This window comes from Rhineura floridana, chromosome 3 (genome assembly GCF_030035675.1).
Source record: "Rhineura floridana isolate rRhiFlo1 chromosome 3, rRhiFlo1.hap2, whole genome shotgun sequence".
NCBI lineage: Eukaryota > Metazoa > Chordata > Lepidosauria > Squamata > Rhineuridae > Rhineura > Rhineura floridana.
This window is the reverse complement of record NC_084482.1, coordinates 131071548-131093516: the sequence shown is the minus strand read 5'-3', so window position 1 is coordinate 131093516 and position 21969 is coordinate 131071548. Positions and strand designations below refer to the sequence as shown.

The 21969-nt window shown below is 42.6% G+C and overlaps 1 protein-coding gene across 1 annotated transcript; it reads right to left on the bottom strand.

The window, feature by feature from the left end:
- Nucleotides 1-8726: 8726 nt before the first annotated feature.
- Nucleotides 8727-21503, bottom strand: LOC133380521 (uncharacterized). Its single transcript, XM_061617922.1, has 5 exons — nucleotides 20418-21503; nucleotides 18114-18390; nucleotides 15855-15970; nucleotides 12596-12831; nucleotides 8727-9917 (listed from the first exon to the last, which is right to left on the bottom strand). Exons 1-5 carry the CDS (start codon nucleotides 21232-21234, stop codon nucleotides 9735-9737), a joined length of 1629 nt encoding a protein of 542 aa, XP_061473906.1. The 5' UTR covers nucleotides 21235-21503; the 3' UTR covers nucleotides 8727-9734.
- Nucleotides 21504-21969: the final 466 nt, after the last annotated feature.

Here is a 21969-nt window from a genome sequence, read left to right as displayed (position 1 = left end):
AGTGATATCAATGAGATTAAACGGGAAACCTATTAACATAACCATCATCCAAGTCTACGCTCCAACATCAAACGCATAAGAAGAATTGGAGAGATTTTACGCAGAAGTACAGGAAGAAATTGATCACACACCAAAACAAGATATGATGATAATCATGGGGGACTGGAATGCAAAAGTAGGGAACAGAGAAGAACTAGGAATTGTGGGGAAATGGGGCTTAGGAGACAGAAATGAAGCAGGAGACTTATTGAATTCTGTGAAGCCAATAATTTGTTTCTTACCAACACATTTTTTGAACAACCAAAATGGTGACTGTACACATGGACATCACCAGATGGTCAATATAGGAATTAAATTGATTATATAATTGGCAACAGAAGATGGAGAAGTTCCATAATTCTGCAAAATCAAGACCAGGAGCAGACTGTGGTACAGATCATGAACTGGTCGTATCGAAAATCAGAGTAAAGCTAAAGAAGAAGAACAAAGCAATCATAATGCCAAAATACAATTTAAATAACATCCCAGAAGAATATAAAGATCAAATAAGGAACAGATCTGAGGCTTTAAACTTAGTTGACAGAGAACCAGAAGAACTATGGAGTGAAGTCAGAGACATTATCAGGGAAGAATGCAAAATTACAATACCTCTAGTTAAAAAGAGAGAAAGACCTCAAAGGATGACTGAAGAAACTCTTAAAATGGTTAAAGAGAGATGGAAAGCAAAAGCAAAAGGAGATAGAAACACGGTCAGAACCCTAAATGCAACTATGCAACTATACGTACCGACAAAGAAAACTATTACAATAGTTATTGTCTAGAAATAGAAGAGGACAACAAAAAGGGAAGAGCAAGAGCCCTATTCCAAAAGATTAGAGAAATGAAAAGGAAATTTAAACCACGAGTAGGGATGCTGAACAATCAACGGGAACACACTGACTGACTGACAGATGAAATAAAAGGAAGATGGAAGCAATACACTGAAGAACTCTACAAAAGAGATGCCAGGATGACAGATTCATTCACGGAGGAACCATATGATGAAGAACCAGAAATTTTAGAATGTGAGGTCAAAGCTGCTCTTAAAATACTTGGAAGAAACAAATCACCAGGAACAGATGGTATACCAACAGTTGCTACAAGCTACTGAGACTGAATCTGTCCAAATTTTGACAAAATTTTGTCAAGAAATATGGAAAACTAAACAATGGCCCACAGACTGGAAGTGTTTAATATATATCCCAAAGGGATCCCAGAGAATGCAGTAGTTATCAAACTATTGCCTTAATATCCCATGCAAGTAAAGTAATGCTCAAGATTCTACAACAAAGGCTCTTACCATATATGGAGCGAGAAATGCCAGACATCCAAGCTGGATTTAGAAGAAGCACCAGAGATCATACCTCAAACATACGTTGGATAATGGAATGAAGCAAGGAATTTCAGAAGAAAATCACCCTGTGCTTTGTAGACTACAGCAAAGCCTTTGACTGTGTAGATCATGAAAAACTATGGCATGCTTTAAAAGAAATGGGGGTGCCACAGCATCTGATTGTCCTGATGCGCAAACTATACTTTGGACAAGAGGCTACTGTAAGGACAGAACATGGAGAAACCGAATGGTTCCCAATAGAAAAGGGTGTGAGACAGGGGTGTATTTTATCACCCTATTTGTTTAATCTATAAGCAGAACATATAATACGGAAAGCGGAATTGGACCAAGATGAAAGAGGTATGAAAATTGGAGGGAGAAATATCAATAATTTAAGATATGCAGATGATACCATACTACTAGCAGAAACCAGTAATGATTTGAAACGAATGCTGATGAAAGTTAAAGAGGAAAGCACAAAAGCAGGACTACAGCTGAACGTCAAAAAGACTAAAGTAATGACCAGGGTTGTGGAGTTGGAGTTGTGGAGTCAAGAGTCGGAAGCAATTTTGGGCGGAGTCGGAGTTGGTAGAAATGTACTGACTCCGACTTTACAATAAAATTAATATATTAATATTAATTTATTAATATTAATACATTTACATTTGCCATTTATGAAGGTGTCGGAGTCGGACAGTAGAAAAATAGAGGAGTCGGAGTCGTAGGTTTGACATACTGACTCCACAGCCCTGGTAATGACAACAGAAGATTTATGTAACTTTAAAGGTGACAATGAGGACATTGAACTTGTCAAGGATTATCAATACCTTGGCACAGTCCTCATCCAAAATGGAGACAATAGTCAAGAAATGGGAAGAAGGCTAGGACTGGGGAGGGCAGCTATGAGAGAACTAGAAAAGGTCCGCAAATGCAAAGATGTATCACTGAACACCACAGTCAGGATCATTCAGACCATGGTATTCCTGATCTCTATGTATGGATGTGAAAGTTGGACAGTGAAAAAAGCCGATAAGAGAAAAATCAACTCATTTTAAATGCGATGTTGGAGGAGAGCTTTGCAGATACCATGGACTGTGAAAAAGACAAATAATTGGGTGTTAGAACAAATTAAACCAGAACTCCACTAGAAGCTAAAATGATGAAACTGAGGTTATCATACTTTGGACACAAAATGAGAAGACATGATTCACTAGAAAAGACAATAATGCTGGGGAAAACAGAAGGGAGTAGAAAAAGAGGAAGACCAAACAAGAGATGGATTGATTCCATAAAGGAAGCCACAGACCTGAACTTAACAAGATCTGAACAGGGTGGTTCATGACAGATGCTCTTGCAGGTCATAGGGTCACCGTAAGTCGTAATCGACTTGAAGGCACATAACATCAAAGTTTTTACAGTATGGAACCTTTTGAGATGTGATTCCTTATGACACTTAAAAACCTCTCTCCTAAATTATTTCTAAATTGAACTTTATGTAGCAGATCGGTATCCACAAAGTGACCAAGCTGTCTCTGATAGTCACATCTTCCTTTTACAATTACACCAGTCTGCAAGTCCTCCAGTACTCTCTGTTCTTTCCCTCCATGCTTCCTACCATAGAGATACTCAGTGGGAAGGGGGATGAATGTGCTTACACTCTGATTCCCCTAAAGTAAAGTCCCACTTTCCTGTCCCCACACAAGTGCACTAAAGACACAAAAGCAAACATGCATACACATACAGGTCCAAAGGGAACACACACTGCATCCCTTCATATCTCACTTCCTACCTGATTGTTCTGCCTACCTGTTGTCAGGACGGTAAGAGGTAAGGTGGCCCATGTTTCCAGATTTAGAAGGCAATGCCAGCATACTAACCCCAACTTTTACCAGGGGTTAAGTCTGGCAATAGAAACCTATCCCTAGAAAACTAAGCTCCATCCCATTAAAAAAAAAATGTCAGCGTTTGCCTCCAGCAGCAAGAACTAAGCACTCAGAACTTCTGATAAGTACTACTGGCCGACTGATTTATTATAAATCAGATTTATCTAAATAAAATGAGATAAGCCTTTTTATTTCTGATTATGGTAGTGGCATGTTACAAGCGGGGACAGACTAGCAGACCTTCCCCCTCAAAGGAACCCTCTTAGAGTTGGAAGAGATCGCAGGTAACCTAGTCCAACTCTCTGTCCAAGGCAGAACCCACCCCTTCATCAGGTGTTTTCTTCAGTTTGTAAACTAATCCCCCAAAAGCAGTTAATTGTATTGTCTATGTCCATATAGAATAATTAACATTCATGAGCTAGGAGAAGTGCAAATAACAGACAGCATTATTTCTGGCTTTTTATAAACTTGTTCAGTGATGTTTGATTTGAATAGATCTTTAAATGAATGTGGTGCAGCCAAAGTTCTCTGGTGGCATTATAACAATACCGCACCCTCCTCTCTATTACCTAAGTTCTCAGGCAGCTTTCCAAACTCCATGTTGTTGTATTTCCCAGAACCTCTTGAGGTCACTGTCCTCACTCAGTACTCAGCACTAGCTGCACCATGCCCTGAATTTTAAGTGTCATCCCACACTTACTGTGAGCAAGCCTGAGTGCTTTGCGCTGAAGAGAGTCATATTCACACAGCACACAGCTTTAAATTCCATATGGGGAGTCTGAGCAGGCCTCTTAGGGTTCCATTTCAAAGATAATCCTTTGGAAGTGTGCAGGTTCCTGCAATTCTCATTCATTTCAAAGTGTTCAGCATATAGTACTTGAAACACCAAGTAGAACAAAGAATATGTAGCAAATCCAGGGTCTGACAAGTATCACAGATTCATATAGCATGAGCTTTTTAGCACTAGATGCAACACGAATGGCACTTGAAAAGCAAGAATGAACAAAGTTAGCTTTTTACCTGTTGATTAAGAAATATCTTCTTTACATCACCTATCCAATGCAACACATCTGAGATGGCATTGGAAGCTACCAGTGTAGAAAAGGCAGGTGTTTCCCATAGAGTGAAAATGGTGATCAGTTTGCTCTTAGCTAGTCATTTTTTGGATTTGATAGTCAGGTTATATGCAATATGACACTATGTCTTTCATTCTTCTGAGGGTCACTTCTCTACCTCCCCCATTTTATTTCTAGGTTTTTTTAAATCTTCTGTCAGATACTACTGTGACAAGAAATAAACACCTAAAATGTTAAATACCTTACTCAGTGCTTATATTGTAAGCACAATTGCTCCATTCAGGATCCAGTACAACACCATCATTCCTACTTATGGTCCCCGCATCCTTGTGCAGTGAGTCCAATTTCATTGTGTACATTCCACTATAGTAAACCAGTGTACAAGCTCCTAGTTTGTTCTTTAAGTACTTGCTAATGTTATTTTCTAATTTAGTGAAGTTACTTGCTGAACTAGTTAGAGCAATGCCCTTGAGGAGGGAGTGCTAATAGAGAGCAGAGTAATATAACAAGTATAGATGTTTTATTCAGGCATTTGAAGTAAAGAGCCATCTTTTTCCTAGCTTTTGTTGTTTGCCAAAATGACTAAAGCATTAGTTGGGTATGTTAATCATGAAGAGAAAATGGACTCATGCCCATTTGCAGTCATTGGTGTCTCTCCATATTATGGGGCCTGGTATCCCAATTTATGAAAGTAATTATTAAAAGTTAGCTATAGATGTCACTGCAAAGTTCCAGTATGTTTCTTTGGAAGCTAACTAGCATCAATGTTAGTATATGCAAACCATCCACAGAGTGAAGACACTTCAGCCCTCAATTTGATGACCGTTCCAGTCTAGTACAATATTGCATATGCCAGAGCTTGGAAAAGTTACTTTTTTTGAACTACAACTCCCATCAGCCCAATCCAGTGGCCATGCTGGCTGGGGCTGATGGGAGTTGTAGTTCAAAAAAGTAACTTTTCCAAGCTCTGATATGCCCAACCCATAACATGAGTGCTCCTACTTCAGGGTTCTTGACAGCCAGGAATAGGATCTTGTAACACTATTGAGGCCTCACAGAGGACAAGCCACCTCCTTCCTCTAGGAAGGTTTGTTGTTGCCCTTTCTAGGGGTGCAGTTCACATAGGATACTTGCTCATGAGAAGATCCGGGGGGGGGGGAGAAGGTAGGCTGCAGTATCTTCCATCCAGGTGATCTACCATGATGAAGGGCTGCTGTGGGCATAATGGCTGAAAATAACTCCGTTTCAAGCAGGATGTTGGAGCTTTCTCTGCCAACAGCTCCACTTCTGAGTGAGCATCCTTGCCTGGAAATATCTGAATTTTAGCTCTTATATGATTTCTGGCCAACAACAGCTCAAATAGGAGCAATGGCTTAAAGCTTGAGTGTGGAAAAAGAATTACTCTCAAACCCCTAACCACAGACAGACACTGTGGGCATGATTACTCCTGAAACTTTTATATATACCAGTTGACCAGTCATGGATTCTCATGAAGAATCCCAGGAACTTTATCACTGGTATTTTTACAGTGCCCTTAATCATATTTTCCAGGACTGTTTACAAGAAACCCATAAAAATGTAAATCTGAACAATGCACAAGAGAGTAAAAGGCCACAGGATCACAAAAGCAGCTTCAAACAGTCAGCAAGATTAAAACTGCATCTAAGAAGTGTGGGAGAATTGCCTGGTGCTATAAAGACAAGGTAGGTGCCAGGGCCGGTCTAGGGAGAGCATCCCACATGTGGGGTGTCACCATCAGGGGTGTTGCTATGTATGTGAAGGACTAAGGGCCAGGCCCACAACACACATTTCATATTCCAGTGTATTATGTTTTGGGCCAGGTAAGATGGAGGGAGGCTGCAATCTCACCAGCACTGTGCTTTGCAGTACAGCCAACTCTCCTATAAGCAAAGTACTTTTAAAATTAAATTTAAAAAGGGAGAAAGGGGGAGGAGGTTTAGAGCTCACCAAAGAACATCTGGGGCTTGGGTCCCCCCCCTCCATACCACCACAGAGAAGGCTGTCTCTCTGTAATAGCCACCCACCTCATCTCAGAATGGGAGACGAATTTGCAGGAGGCTCTCTGTTGAAGAACTTGATGTACTAATAGGTACATACAGAGACAGGAAGTCCTTCAAGGATCCCCGTCAGTGAAGGTTTTTAAAAGCCAAAACTAGCACTTTGAATTGAGTCTGGCAATAGATTGGCTTTCCCTCCTCCTCCTCTTTGAGAAGCAGCATCATATCCCTGGAGAATACAAACAGGAGATGCCACTGCTCCCTGCAGAGCAGAAAGGATGGAATGCCTTCTTTTAGGTAAAGGAAAGGTGCCTTGGTTTGTTGAAACAACTAAGAACATTTAACTTGACTTGCCTGCATACTGAAACCTTCCTTAGGGGCTTAGTTAAATCATTAGAAGGGCTTTGCACAACAATAAGGAAATACTAGAGTTTCAGTACATTACCAGAGTCATACTATACTCTGGTGGGAAGATCTGGAAACCTTGCTGGCTGGATTTGAGTGGAACCTCTTGAGACTTGGGATTTTATCCGAATCAAAACATTCCAGAGAACAGGGATTTCAAGGCATTGGAAAGTGATTGTATATATAGGATCAAGTGATACACTATTAACGATTCAAGAGAACTCTGCTTCACGTTTTATGGTGTTTGAAGCAGTAAAGCATGAAGCAGACACATATGTTATGGCAACAAGCTGGAAATGGCCACAGTTCACATCCACTACATGTTGACAAATACATGCCACCATTGACAAATGATTTTACACATCAAACATTGTCACATAAAGTCTAAATCAAGCCTTAAATCTACCATATTACGTTTGATCCATATTTTGCACAACTAGCATTCCACATTCCTAAGCGAAATTGGAATTGGCTTGATAACCCAGGTGGAAAAGGAGGCTATTTTTAAAACGGATCATAAATATGCAGGAAAGAAAATAAAATTGTGGACTTTGTATCCTCTGCACAGATACCTATTGCCTAACTAGCTCTTTAATAATTATCTTCAGCATCTGAGCCATTTCAACTCCCTTTAGACTTTGTGACCCTTTGGATCTTGGCATTCTTTCCTGTTCTAAGTTATCTCTAAGATTAAGAGCTAAGGTGCAGAAGGAGATTTTCTTCCATGTCATCCTGTAAATAAGAAGACTCCCCCCCGCCCCCCCCCGAGATGTCAGGTAATAATCCAGTTCACTGATAGTAAAGGAGAATTTCACCATTCCCTAAAGAGCACAACACTTCCAGTGCTGCAGGGAAGCAAATCCAATCCTCATATGCAGCACATTTTCTCAATCAGTGTCTCTTTTCAAGTTTGAGTGCTTGGACCACAACCAGAAATAGTCACCCATAAAAGGTGAGCAGGAGTCAGCTGGAAACACCTGAAGGTGCCATATCAATGAGAGACCCCCAGGATAGATTATTAACTCTTCAACAGCTAGGATAAGATAAAGACTGTGCAACTCCAGCACATAGACCTGAAAGTTAGCAAGTGCTCTCTCTGTAGTTTCCCTACTTGACTGGGGCTGAGCAACAGAAATTTGTTTTTGTAGCAACACCCCTACCAGACAGTTCTATCCTTTGATCTATAAACAATAGCTACTTACTACTTTGTATTGTACCTTTCAAACTGCTCACAATTGCACTATTGCAAGTCATCCACAAAGCTCCCACACCCCACTCAGGATCAGTGTTCTACTCAGAAATGTCTGAAAATATCACAACTTGTTCAGGTAAGAGACTTTGCTGCGACTTAACAAGCATCTAACTTGGTTTAAACTCAAAGCTGATCGTTTTATCTCATTCATCTCAACAGTTAAAAAAATCAACTTGAACAATTCAGTATACAAAGGAATTTAGAAGGCGATCATCTGAACATATATAGAGGGGAAATTATTAACACTGAGGGCAAGATTACAACACTAAAGGAAGGGTGTGGGATGGGCTTTAACAGGAAAGTGAACTTTTATTAGAGTGAAGGGGATGGGTGGGATGACATAGTAGCTGTATTGTAGTATCCCAAATATGCCCAGGAGGCATATCAGGCTTTTATTTTGTGAGGCAACTTAAAGCCAAAGGTAGTTGCTCCTTTGTAAATAGGTGGTTTGAAGTCTCTGGCAACAATCAGGTTTCCTAGTCTATAATATGGAAAAGCCTTCAGAGGTTGAGCATCCTCCGACTTGGAGTGGGATGGGGCATGTTATCAGTTAAGATAAGAAGAGAGGACACTCACTCCAACACACAGGAATGTCTGTAGGGGAAATGTCCACCTTATATGACAACTGGCAAATAAGTGCTCACGCTTTGCTTGCTAGGCAAGGTCTCCCTATTCCACCCAAGCTCTGTCTAGCATGTGCAAACACACACACACACCAAGATCTGTACAAATGATTTATTGACCCTTAACATTTTTGCAGCACTCAAAAAAACCCCCTAAACACGTGATGACACCAAGCAGAAGCTATCAGCTCCTACCTTAACATATGGACTATATTCCCCTGAAAACCTAATAGCATCATTTTCTCTATATCCCACCCCCGTCTCCTCTTTCTTGGGTGAGGATCCATGTAACACTTACTAACAAAACAAAATCGGCCACATCCAGCCACCTTGTTACAGCTGGGTTCCCAAAGTATCACAAACTGTTACCAAAAGGGAAAGGGAAAAAAGACACTTAAAAAAACCAATAATTTTCCTATGTCCCTCAAAGGCCTCTTGGCCAATTCCAAAAATTAGTGCCTGCCATGGTTTTTTCCTGTTCAGATCTTCCAAACAAGGACGAACACACTCATAGTCTTACTGGGGTGCTATAATTCAGTCTCCTTCAATTGATGGACAAGCTTGAGAAGATTCCTTCCAAAACAGTGGGGAGAAGTAAAGCAACAAACCCATGGAAAGCATTCAATCCTTAAAACAGGAGCATACACACCAGTAAAAGTAGTCAGCTGGTGATAGAGAAGTGTGGCCGCAACATAACATGGGGGGCTTGTGCTCCTGAAACAAGAAACGAGCTGAAGAGGCATCAGGTGAGCAGGAGGGATTGGTTCTTAAAAATGGGGCAAATGCTGACAGCAATATCAAGTTCTCCAGGCGCCATCACAACAAATATCTTGAAAATGGTGTCATCCTACTCCATATACCCTTGATCCAATATTTCTGCCAGACTGCAGAATTCAGACAGTCAAGCCTGGAGCAGTTGTAACAAGAGGAGTCCCACAAGCAAGTAGGGAGAAGCAATCCCCTGGCAACAGTCAGTAAACCCTACAGCCCTTTAAACATGGAGGAACAGATTCAAACACACAGCAACTCAGTGATGTGGCAGAGATTTAGTCTTGGTTCTTTCCCAGGAAGAGGATGAAAGGGCATGGTAGATAGAGTACCACAGTCACTTCAGCTCACTGAGGAAGTTCAAGAGTGCTTTGTGGAACTCCTGAGGCTTATCAAGATAACAGGCATGGCCAGCTCCAGGCAGCATGACAACTCTGGATTTTGGGATCTGTTGAAGGCTCTGAAGAGACTGAGTGCCCAGGCCAGTATCACGCTCTCCGTAGATTATCAATGTTGGTGTCTAGAGAGATCAAAACATCAACACACTAGTAATGTTCCAAGGGGTTCTAATGTTGCAAGTCAGCATGGGAAGCACAATCCCCAGCCCCCCTGCACTGCTGCTGAATAACTGCCATTTTTTCTGTGGAGCCTATGGGCAGTTTTTCAAGACCCCTGCTGAAAATGTATGTGTAACATTTCTGGGTTTCCTTTCCACCCGAAGGAAGTGCTCAAGATGGTATACGAAACCACGCATAAATCAGAACATTGAAAAAGAACAGATTAAAGACTACAGTAAGACTATACACCGCCATATACATGTTTTAGCTGATGGCGAAAAGGATAAAGGGGGCCATCATTTTGGTAGGGAGTTCCAGAGAGTGGGATCGATCTGTAGAGATCCTGCCACCCCTCCCTCTTGATTCTTACATTGGAGAAGGCAGTCCACCAAACAGAGTCTAATACAATATCAGGATATAATCTGGCACATATGGGAAATAACTGAGAATGGACAGCCACAAGCATTTGGTGTACTACTGCCCTACATGGCCAACTACATACCTGGCTATATACATAATAATAATAATAATATTTAATTTGTTTGTCGCCTATCTGGCAATTAGCCACTCTAGGCAACGTACATTAAAATGAGATAAAATACAAAAATTACAAATGCAATCACATAATAACAATAAATAAAATATTGGACAGTCATCGATACATATAAAAACAGTTATATTAGCAGCATACGATAGATGACAAAATCATGGAGATTTACCCGTCCCAAGGACCTCATAGGCCTGTTGGAATAGCCACGTCTTCAGGGCCTTGCGGAATACCTCTAGGGAAGGAGCATGTCGAAGGTCACATGGGAGGGAGTTCCAAAGAGTGGGGGCCACCACAGAAAAGGCTCTCTCCCTAGTACCCACCAACCTAACTGTTTTGGTTGGCGGGATTGAGAGAAGGCCTTGTGTGGCTGATCTAGTTGGGCGGCATAGTTGGTGGCGGTGGAGGCGCTCTTTCAGGTAAGCAGGGCCGAAACCGTTTAGGGTTTTAAAGGTTAATACCAACACCTTCTGGACTCTAATACAATGGCCAAGTGATTGGCCTGCACAACAGGTCACTAGCTTCTTTCTTTTAGGGGTTATGAAAGCAGAGAAATTGCTGTACGTGGCATCTCTCATCTTTACTTCAGTTTTGCCAAGCTCCACATCACCTTTCTAATTCTGCATTTCAACATACACAAAGTGCATCTGTATCTTGGGACTATGTCCCATGATGCAACAAGTGTGCCTGTTGCCAAGAAGCAGAGAAAGAAGTCTACCTGGAGACATTCAGGCAGAAAGGAATGCTAGGAACCAAGTATCTCCAGAAGGAATACATGATTACAAACTTATATGATTGCATGCTCATGTAAGGAGCACCTTGTTTTGCAAATGGCTTTATTGTAACAGACTTTGAACATGTATGACATGTACAGTACAAAACAAAGATGGAACAAATGCAGTGCCCTCCAGAAATTGCAGAATACATCAAGAGTGGTTGGTTGGCGATCACTCATGACCGAGTAAGATTGTCTTCCAAGGTAATTTGTTTGGAAGACGCCTGTGCGTGAATTTGTTTTATGTGGGGAGATCGGCGCACGGCGATCAACACACAATCTTGACAGAAAAAGGCTTTGATACAATGGCATGGGATACCACGACGATTGGAAGTCTTTTATCTGCTGCAGCCTTCATCCGCCTTCACAGCTGTTGTAACGTACACATTGTTATCCTCCGCCTGTTCTGCTGTTGAGGACTTTCTTGGATCATTCTTTGTCTGGTTCCTCTCCCTTGACCTTACCGCCATGGGTGACCCTGCTGGGAGTACATGACTCCCGACGGCATCGCTCACAGGATTCATTGGAACACGCAAGCCCACTCACCACTGCAAGGTGACGATCCAGTGAGGGGTACATCAAGAGTAATGGGAGGTGTGATCTGCAATACCTGGAGGGCACCACATTGGCTATCCCTAGCTATAAGTAGTAGTTAAACTAGTGCGATTAAGAGAAGAATGCTGAAATCCTGTGTGCCTTCTCTGCAGAAGTACGGAACCCAGAATTAGGCAAATAAAACAAGGGTGCATGCAGAAATTGCCCTCTTTCTTTAACTAGGGGTTTATACACCTGAAGAAGTTATACTGGGGCAACAAAGGGCACAGACAGAATGGATGATAAGAAAAGCATGGAGAATGTAGCTATTCAGAAATAGAGATAGAGACAGATGATAGAAGCCTTGAAGTTGTGCAAAGTTACTGAACACTGGGAAGTTGTGTCATTTTCCTCGAGTTTCTGATCCTTCATTCAATACACCATTTTTTTTCCTCAAGTGGAAAAGGCCTAAACCTTGCTTTTAAAAAATGAAGGTCAACTTTCCTGGGATGCCAAATAGTAGATTCTGTACCTGCTGTGTGTTTGGATTATATGTAGGTTCCCTTCATGGCATCAGAGAGTTGCACTTGTGAATAAGGACTGGCCCTGCTCTTATTTTTTCCACTTCCACTTAAGCCAGTAGAATCATATGCTAAACTTGTTCCTATGATATCCCTAACAAATGAACTCTAGATAGTATTAGAACTTCTGGGAGGAAGGGGAGCATATAAAATGAATAAATAAATAAATTTGACTCCAATGATACACTGCTCTATATCTCTTACTTTGACCTGTTGGTACTGCTGAGTAGTGAAGTCCTTAGTGCCCACAGGTGCAATGGGCACAAAGCCCATCAGCTGTTCCCCACTGGCCAGGAGGAATGGAATGGAATAGCGGCCACTCATGGATGAGCTTATCAAAACAGGTTTCTGAAGTCCCAACTCCTTCAGGACTTGCTGCAGAAATGCAACACGACCTTGTGATGTCTCAACAGCATTGGAGCTTGGTGAGTTCCCATAGCCTGTTGAGAAGCATAAGGAATTGGGGTAATTAGGTTGCACCCACAGACAACAAAGAACATGCACTGGTGGAGAATCATTAAAGGGATTCCAGCAACTAATGTTACCCACTGGTCCCCATGTCCCAAAGTAAAGGAAACCATGCCTTGCACAAGCTAGGAATCATCAGAAAAGGTATTGAAAATAAAACTGCTGATATTATAATGCCATTGTATAAATCTATGGTGCAGCTGCATTTGGTGTACTGTGTACAGTTCTGGTCATCTCACCTCAAAAAGGATATTGCAGAGTTAGAAAAGGTTCAGAAAAGGGCAACCAGAATGATCAAGGGGATGGAGTGACTCTCCTATAAGGAAAGGTTGAAGCATTTGGGGCTTTGTAGTATAGCAAAAGAGATCCTCTGTGGCGCAGAGTGGTAAGCAGCGGTAACGCAGCCGAAGCTCTGCTCACGGCTGGAGTTCAATTCCAACGAAAGGAGGAAGTCGAATCTCCAGTAAAAGGGGTCGAGGTCCACTCAGCCTTCCATCCATCCGTGGTCGGTAAAATAAGTACCCGGCATATGCTGGGGGGTAAAGAAAGGCCGGGGAAGAAACTGGCAAACCCACCCCATATATACAGTCTGCCTAGTAAACGTCGCAAGACGTCACCCTAAGAGTCGGAAACGACTCGCACTACAAGTGCGGGCACACCTTTACCTTTAGTATAGCAAAAAGGCAAGTCAGAGACAACATGATAGAAGTGTATAAAATTATGCATGGCATGGAGAAAGTGGATAGGGAAGTTTTTCTCCCTCTCACATAACACTAGAACTCATGGACATCCAATGAAACTGAATGTTAGAAAATTCAGGAGAGACAAAAGAAAGTACTTCTTCACGCAGCGCACAGTTAAACGATGGAATTCGCTCCCATCACAAGAGGCAGTGATGGCCACCAACTTGGATGGCTTTAAAAGAGGATTAGCCAAATTCATGGAGGATAAGGCTATCAATGGCTACTAGCCATGATGGCTGTGCTTTGCCACCATAGTCAGAGGCAGTATGTTTCTGAAAACCAATTGCTAGAAGCCACAGGAGGGGACAGTACTCTTTTACTCAGGTCCTGCCTGCAGGCTTCCCATGGTTGGCACTGTGAGAATAGGATGCTGGAGTAGATGGGCCACTGGCCTGATCCAGCAAGCTCTTCTTTTGTGCTTAAGCTCATGCCATTCTGCTCTCTTTGACCATAACAACACAAATCCAGGCTCTTTCTCCAAAGAAAAAATAGGGTAGTCCAGAGCTTGGAAAAGTTACTTTTTTGAACTACAACTCCCATCAGCCCAATCCAGTGGCCATGCTGGCTGGGGCTGATGGGAGTTGTAGTTTAAAAAAGTAACTTTTCCAAGCTCTGGTAGTCCTACTCTTTCCAGTTGTGTGGTTGATCAGGGCCTTAAGGAAGATGGCAGAACTAGAGTTCATTGTCTTTGTCAATAGTGGCTTCTCTGTTATATAGTGGCTAAGAGGATGAACAATAAGCCAGGCACCTCCCATTTCAGATCTCACATCAACCAGGAATATTTAAGGTGGCCTGAGGCAAGTTACATCCTCTCAGTATTACAGGGGTAATATTACTGAGTTACCTTACAATGCTATTGTAAGAATTATCAAGTTAATTTGATTTGTACTCTCCAAAATGCAGTATACAAATGCCAAATATTATTGTTCTTTGGGGGGGGGGGAAGCACACCAGTTTGCGTGTGTGTCATTCCAGCAGGGCTGAGTTTAGCTCCTACAGAACAAAGACTCAAGGGAGCTGACAGTGCAGCAGTCATAACTTTCAAGGAAAAATAACTACATGGCTTTGCTTCTATTCCAACTCACTTTCAGCCTGAATGTACTAACAGTTTCCTCTTCCTTGCAAGGAGACACAGCAATCTGTCTCAAACGTATACAACTAGGCACTAGGGTGCCTTTTAACTCTTAAGCCACTGATTACCTCTAATTAGCTGCCACCTTGTTCTGTAATACAAGCCAAACTTTTATAGGCTAGTTCCACCACATCTCCAAGGCAATGAGTAACTATGACAAAGAATCCCAGAGCAGGGACTTGGCATTGTCCTCTAGTGAACAGCGTTGCCTGAAAGAGGAATATATCCAACAAAGATGAGTAGCGTTGTGCTCCCTTGTGCCACCGGTGACAGGCGTCAAAGAACACAGCACTCTGGAATAAACCACTTAGAGTCCTGGCTGGCAACTGAAAACCTAAGGGCTTCTGATATCCAGTCACCAGCTTCCAAGGGTGCCTTACTTCAGCGTTCTTCAACCATAGGACCCTAGATGTTGTTGCACTACAACTCCCATCATCCCTGATAATTGGCTAAGCTGGCTGGGGAAGACTGGAACTGTAGTCCAACAACATCTGAGGACTCAAGAAAATTGCCTTACTTTATTAAGCACTTCAGTCCCTTTCTCCCCAACTTGAATGATTAACAGGGATTTGGCAGATCCTTCGCTTCTGGTGGCATTTGTGCCGTGGTGAAGGCGTTAAAGAATATAAAGAGCCTGACACTGATTTTATGCCTTCTACGTTTAATTTTACCTTTGTAGTCCCTTTAGTACCACCCCCTATGTATATGTACATGGGTGTGTGTGTGTGTGTGTATTGTATTTTATATATTTTAACTGTATTTTATGTATTTTAATTTATTTTAATGTTTTTGTGATTTTACTGTTTATAATTTTATTATGTACATGTTTGATTTTGTTTTTGTAAGCCACCCTGAGTGCCCTATTATAGGGTAGAAGGGCGGGATAGAAATATTCAAAATGAATAAATAAATAAATTTTGCCAGTGGCCTAGTTGTATGGGAGTAATTCAGAGAGCAGAGCCAACACTGCTGGTCCTTACTCACAGTCAACTAAATTAGCTGTCAATGAAAAAATCTGATACCCACCATTTTATGTAGTTATTCCTGACAGTTGAGCTACATGAGCACATAAAGCTGAAAGTGAAATGTCAACACAGACAAGTTTGCAGCCTATTCTTACCAGGCAAGTCAATGGCAATTGCACGATATCCACTGTCAGAGAGCAAAGCCAGTGTTCCCAACTCTTCCCATTTCTTGGAAGTGAAGGACTGACCGTGCAGGAGGATCACTGCCAACCTGGTAAGGAAAACACAGTATCTATGTTCTTTGCAAACAAACAAACAGAAACACAGAAAGAGTGCTAGCCTGGATCAGGGGTGGGAGCAGTATAGATTTACTGAAGGGGAGGGGAGATGTGAACTCCAATGCTTATGAGGGGCACACAGCCTAGAAGAAAAGGTAAACAAGAAAGAAAAAGAGCTCACAAAGTGAATACGGTACAGGATTGTAGCAAAGGGTGGAGTAGGTTTGGTGACCTTTGCCAGATATTTCTCACGTAGTTTTTAAAAGGATATACTGCTGCAGTGGTACAGTTTGCAGCACTCAGGTTCTCAAAATTAAAATAAGTGGTGCTGGCATTGACAACAAGCATGTGGATTGTTACTAGTGATGTCACAAGCACTTGTCAGTAAGGACTCACTGCACTCAGGCAACCAAAAAAAAAACAACCTGCACAGGAGTCCCAACTGCAACCAATTGTTAACTGGGGCAAAACAATAATTTCTTCAGTGATGAAATATTATGCTTTACAGCTGGGAAAATGAGATTTCTTAACAAATGAGTTAGCTGAGAAAAAGATATTTGGACCTTCTGCAACAACTGGGTAGCAGTTGCATAACTAAGCTACTACCTAAAAAGTCTAAAAGGTTAGTGCAACAAATGTAGGAGAAAAATTCCAGCATCAGGAAGACTCAGTAGCACACCTATTGCTATGTCGAACTTTTCTGCACTTTGCTGGAAAGAAAAAAGATAGATAAGGCAGACTGATAGACAGACAGACAGATAGAACGGTAGTGGCAAATTCAGACGTGCAGGGACCTTTCATAACAGCCACAGCCATGTCCCCTTCTAATATTGTACAACCTTCTAATTATACAGCCATGAGACTGGCTGTATACTATAGCCAGCATGGATTTTTCGCATTCTGCAGTGTTAAATTGGAAATACCCCCCATGCCATTCTGATGCTTTCCAAAAGCTCATTTCAAAACAAAACCTGACAAAACATCTAGTCCTGAACTCAGAAATGCTTGCTTAACAACCCTCTAAATTTTCATGGCAATACACAAAACAGTCAGAGAGAATCGAGAGTTCACAATGTAAAAAGAGAGAAGAAAACCAGACCCGTTGGACTTTTTTCTGTCAGAGTTCTCATAATTGGTTGAAAAAATCAGCCATTTTTTACAGAGTACCTGTAATCCTATTACTGATCTTGCCCCATTCTCTGACCCTCATCTTCTGCAGTTTCAATGTTAAAAAAATGCCTGGCTGGCTTTTAAGAAATTTAGCATTGGATTCAATGATAAGCCCAGGCATGCCCAGTAAGAACCAAATGTCAGTGTTCTATAAGCCAGACTCACAGCTGCTTGGCTTGACTAATTAGGGGGACACACCCACACCCAGACCTTTATTTCACTTTAGACAATCATGGCTTCCCTCAAGGAATCCTGGAAAGTGTATTTTGTGAAGGGTGCTGAGAGGAGACTCCTATTCCCAACAGAGCTCTAGTGGCCAGAGTGGTTTAACAGTCAGCCACTCTGACTGAAGCTCTGTGAGGGGAATAGGGTGTCTCCTAGCAACTCTCAGCACCCTTCACTAACTACACTTCCCAAGATTCTTTGGGAGCAGCCATGACTGTCTAAAGTGGAATAAAGGTAGATCTGTGGAACAGCTGACCCAGAGGCAAGGTCTAGATCTGGACACTTAGTAATCCGTAATAGTAATTGACATATAGTAATTGACATGATACAATTGATACAATACATGGGTGGCAAGGTAACTGAAAAAATCAAAATGTATTTGTTCTCCTATGTGCTGAAAGATCATTTTTAGCAACCACCAGGATAGTTTTAATTCAAAGATGCTTTAGATAACAGCCACCCTGGTTTAGTGGACCAAGTATTTGGATTCCAAATAATTTGAAAGTGAATGCAATAGCAAGCCTACATGTGTTGAGCTGTTGGGTCAAAGGAATAACAATTTGCCAACATTTGTTTTATCTTTGATAACCTTTTAGTGCTCTGATTACTGAATAAAGACTCACTAGCACCGCAAGCCAAATTGATGCTGCTGCTGCAAACTGTCAGTATAGACAGGACTATAACGGAGTTTGAGGTGTGAAGGGCCATTTTATCTTGTCAGAGCTCAAGAGGGCAACTTACCTTTCAACAAAGGAAGCCCCATCTTTTTGTACCTGTACAGCTTCTCTAAAGAAAACAGAGGGGTTTTGCAAGACTGTTCCTGTCAAGATAGTGACGTTGCCAGTGCTTTGACCCTGCTTCATCTCTTCCTCCATAGCCCGTGGCTTTGGGATGTCTACTGAAGATGTAAATCTCTCATGTTGGATTGCAGGAAGCAACAGGTAGAGGACAAAGGTGACGAGGACTCCCAGAATCAGCAGCCCCAGCCTGTTGCGGATCAAAGTCATAGTCATCCTTTCTGAAAGAGTTAGAGAGAGAAAGAGAGAGAGAGAGAAAGAGAGAGAGAAAGAGAGAGAGAACCACTAGGATGAGAGAACTTGAGCAGGGGCTGCCATGGTAGGCAAATGAGGCCAGTGGATTCCATGAACCAACACAAACTGCAAGGGGCAAGGGCACAAGGAAAATTAAGCAGGCTGTGTCCAGAGTATCCTCTCTGTATGGCATGTGGCCTTCTCTGCAACATCATGCAGAGTTGGTTTCTGGGTTGATCTGACCTGGGCGATCTGCCTTGATATGAGTTCACTGTAGGAAACACATCTCCCCCAAACCTCTTCTGCAATGACTATAGCTTATTCTGTTATCACAGAGACCTAACCCTTTTGCTGAAAACCCAAGACATCTGGTTCTTCTTCCTCAATGTTAGCTATTTCAACCTTGTCCTTGTATCAGTGGTATCCTCCAAGTCTTTAGGATACCTAGTGATGCTGGAGAAGGGTGGGTGTCACATTACCTGGGTGGCTCAGGAACAATGTCATACTGAAGTGCTACTAATGCTTCAGCCGCCTTCTACATATCTTCAGTACAGCCTACTTAAAACAAAGGAAGAGACCTGCTGGCTCCTGCTACCCACAGTGACTAACTAGATGTCACTGGGAAGCCCACAATCAGGGCATGAGTGCAATGATACTCTCTCACTGTTTGCCCAAGCACCTGGCATTCAGAAACACTGTGCCTCTGGTTTTATCAGGCAGAGAAAAAGGCTGGGCTGGCAAGGTTGGGCACCTGCAAGGCCAACATCTTTTCAGTGGGCCCATGCCAAGAGCTCTGCACCCCTACTGCTGCTCCTTCTGTTCACCTTTGCCACCTACTTGCCTGCCTACCCTTTCTCTCTAAAACCACAGGGGGCAAGCAATGGCAACAGGAAGCAGCAGTTGCCACTGCAGATTGATCTTTTTCCATTTAATATTTATACCTAATCTTGCCGTTGTCAATAAGTGAACCACCATATCAGTATTCTCTGTTAATGCAACATATTTAACATAGTGTAGCAAGGAGCCTTTATTATTTGTGGAGGCTCTCTACGCAGTCTGAAACCCTGATTGTCCAGGCTTCTAAATCATGCAAGAAGCCTCCACAAGTAAAGGAGGCTCCCCACTTCAGACCTTCACCATCACACTTGTGGAGAACACTCAGCTGTGTGCAAATTGCACACTGAAGGAGGAGGGGCTTTGCAGTGCACCCATGTTCCTCTTCATATTTATTTTCACACAAAAAGACTGAACTCCTAGATAAGACTACGCTGTGACATAACTGGCATTTGTAACAGCTGCTTTCATCTCCACTGCATAGCACCACAGAGTAGGAAGGGCTAAAATGTAGCTCTTCAGATGTTACTGAACTACAGTTCCCATCAGACCCAGCCAGCATGGTGAACAGTCAGGTATGATGGTAGCCCAACATCTGGAAGGCCACACACTAGCCAACCCTGCCATAGTTTGAGCCATGCAGGGTCAGATAGAAGAAGAGAACAAGAGTAAGATGTCCAGAGCAGAGTCTTAGCATTTTCTAGGACTATGATGGTGTGCCCAGACACAAGTCAGATGGTATCTCTATGGCAGACATTGGGACTGGCCTAGCACAGGACTCACTATTCCCCTTGACAACTAGTAGCCGATGCTCATCAGCAGGCTACAACACAGGTAAAGGCTGTTTTTTTTCAGAGAGAGTAACACCCACTTCTGCATATCAAATAGAGGTAAAGGAATAATCACACTGTGAATCAACCCTCACATACACTATCCCAAGACACTGTCCCCATTGAATAAAGGCTTTCTGTGATGGTAAACCTGAACTATTCCTCCCTCCTTTATATTTATTACTAACCACTGCCCTTTATTAAAGAAACAAAAAAAGAACAGCGATATCCAAAACCAACTTCACACCGGTATGAAAATTGTAAGAAAAAAGGGCCACAATTTCCTGCTTCAGATTTCAATTTATCCTTCAAGATATATCCTTATTTTTTTTTCTCCTTTCACCAGCTACCTTGTTGGATTTTATCCAGCAGCTGGGCCGCAGATATGCTGTCCTTGAAGATGTACGTTTTCCCTTGGTGCACCACCTTTAACTTTGCAGGGCACAATATGTAAGCCCGAGCTCCTGCCTTCAGAAACTGTTGCTTGAGTGCAATGAAATGCTTCTGCCTGGCATACGTGGCTGGGCTGAGATCAGGAAAGAAGGATACCTTGTGTCCGTGGAACTTAGCTGTCTGGGAAGCCCAGGATGCCTTCAATATGCCCTCCCGATGCCGTAAATCAGAGAGAGTTATTAGCACTGTGCTGCTACCACCCTCCTGAGCATTCTTTGCTGGGAGACGGTATGCACTTTCGATGCAGATGGGAACCTCTTTCCCATTTAAACCCAAGGCAGCTGGCATCAGATTTTCTAGGAACGGGATGAGGTTGCCATCTCTGACAGCTGTTGGGACGCCAGTGACCCTCAAGTTCCGAGCTCGCACTTTGTTCTCTAGGCTCTCCAGCCTGCGGTCAGCCCCCAGGTGCCCCACTGCTAGCTCCCTCATTAGAGTGGAGTGTTTGACTACACAGCTTTGTGTGGACACCACTTTTGCTTCCAGTGCTTCTAACCGGTGATCTGTCTCTTCCAGGCGCTTCTCCAGTTTGGCCAGTCCAGTCGAGAGAAAAGTCAGGGCTCGCCGGAAAGTATCATGTTCAGAAATGATCTGCTCCAACAGCTCTTGTATTGAATTTGCCACAGACGGAGAGAGGTGCACACCATGGATCCTTCCACGGTCTGTCAGAAGCATTGTGCTGCTGTCTTTTGGATGCCTCTGAGCCTCAGCCATTAGCTAATTCCGTCTTAGGAAAGAGGAAACATTAGCAGAAGCAGAGACCATTCCTGCTGGGACAAGCTCACAGCTTCCCACTGCTTTTGCCTGCTTAAGTGTTGCAAGACACACCCTTGTTTATAAGCCTTTTTTAAACTCCAACTGCATACACACCTTTCCTTTTCTCCCTCCTCCAACTGTTTCAGTGACCTAAAAAGAAACCTAAGAAGGGCACTTTTGATAGGAAAACCCTTACTGGACACTTTGTAGATTGCACATTGATGCAAGAGTGAGTTATAGCATTCACTGATACATGCCTACATCTGTCTGCCAGACTCCCACATGTCGTACCCAGCAAACCAGTCTCTCGTTCAGCTCCAGCCACAGGTGGTCATAGATAACACTGCCAGGAAACCCCAAAAGGTCACCTCCTATCCCAAACCCTAGTCCCCTCTTTCTGCAAACTCCTTCAGAGGTCAAATAAGCTTTCTTCGAAGGCAGAGACACCAATTCTGCTTTTCTGTATTTTCACTGGTCCACGACAAGATGTCTGGTCAAAATGTCAAGAATGCAAAACGTAACAGAATTGGGAAGAGAGCCCGTTCTTTGCGAAGGGCTTATGGAGCAGAGTGGAGGGGGAATGCTTTTATTATTCTTCATTTAATGCGAGGTCGCTCTCTAAACGCTGGTGACTAAAAAAACCCACACAAACCCTAAAAGAAATAATTAAGGGTTTATGTGGCGCTTGGCAAC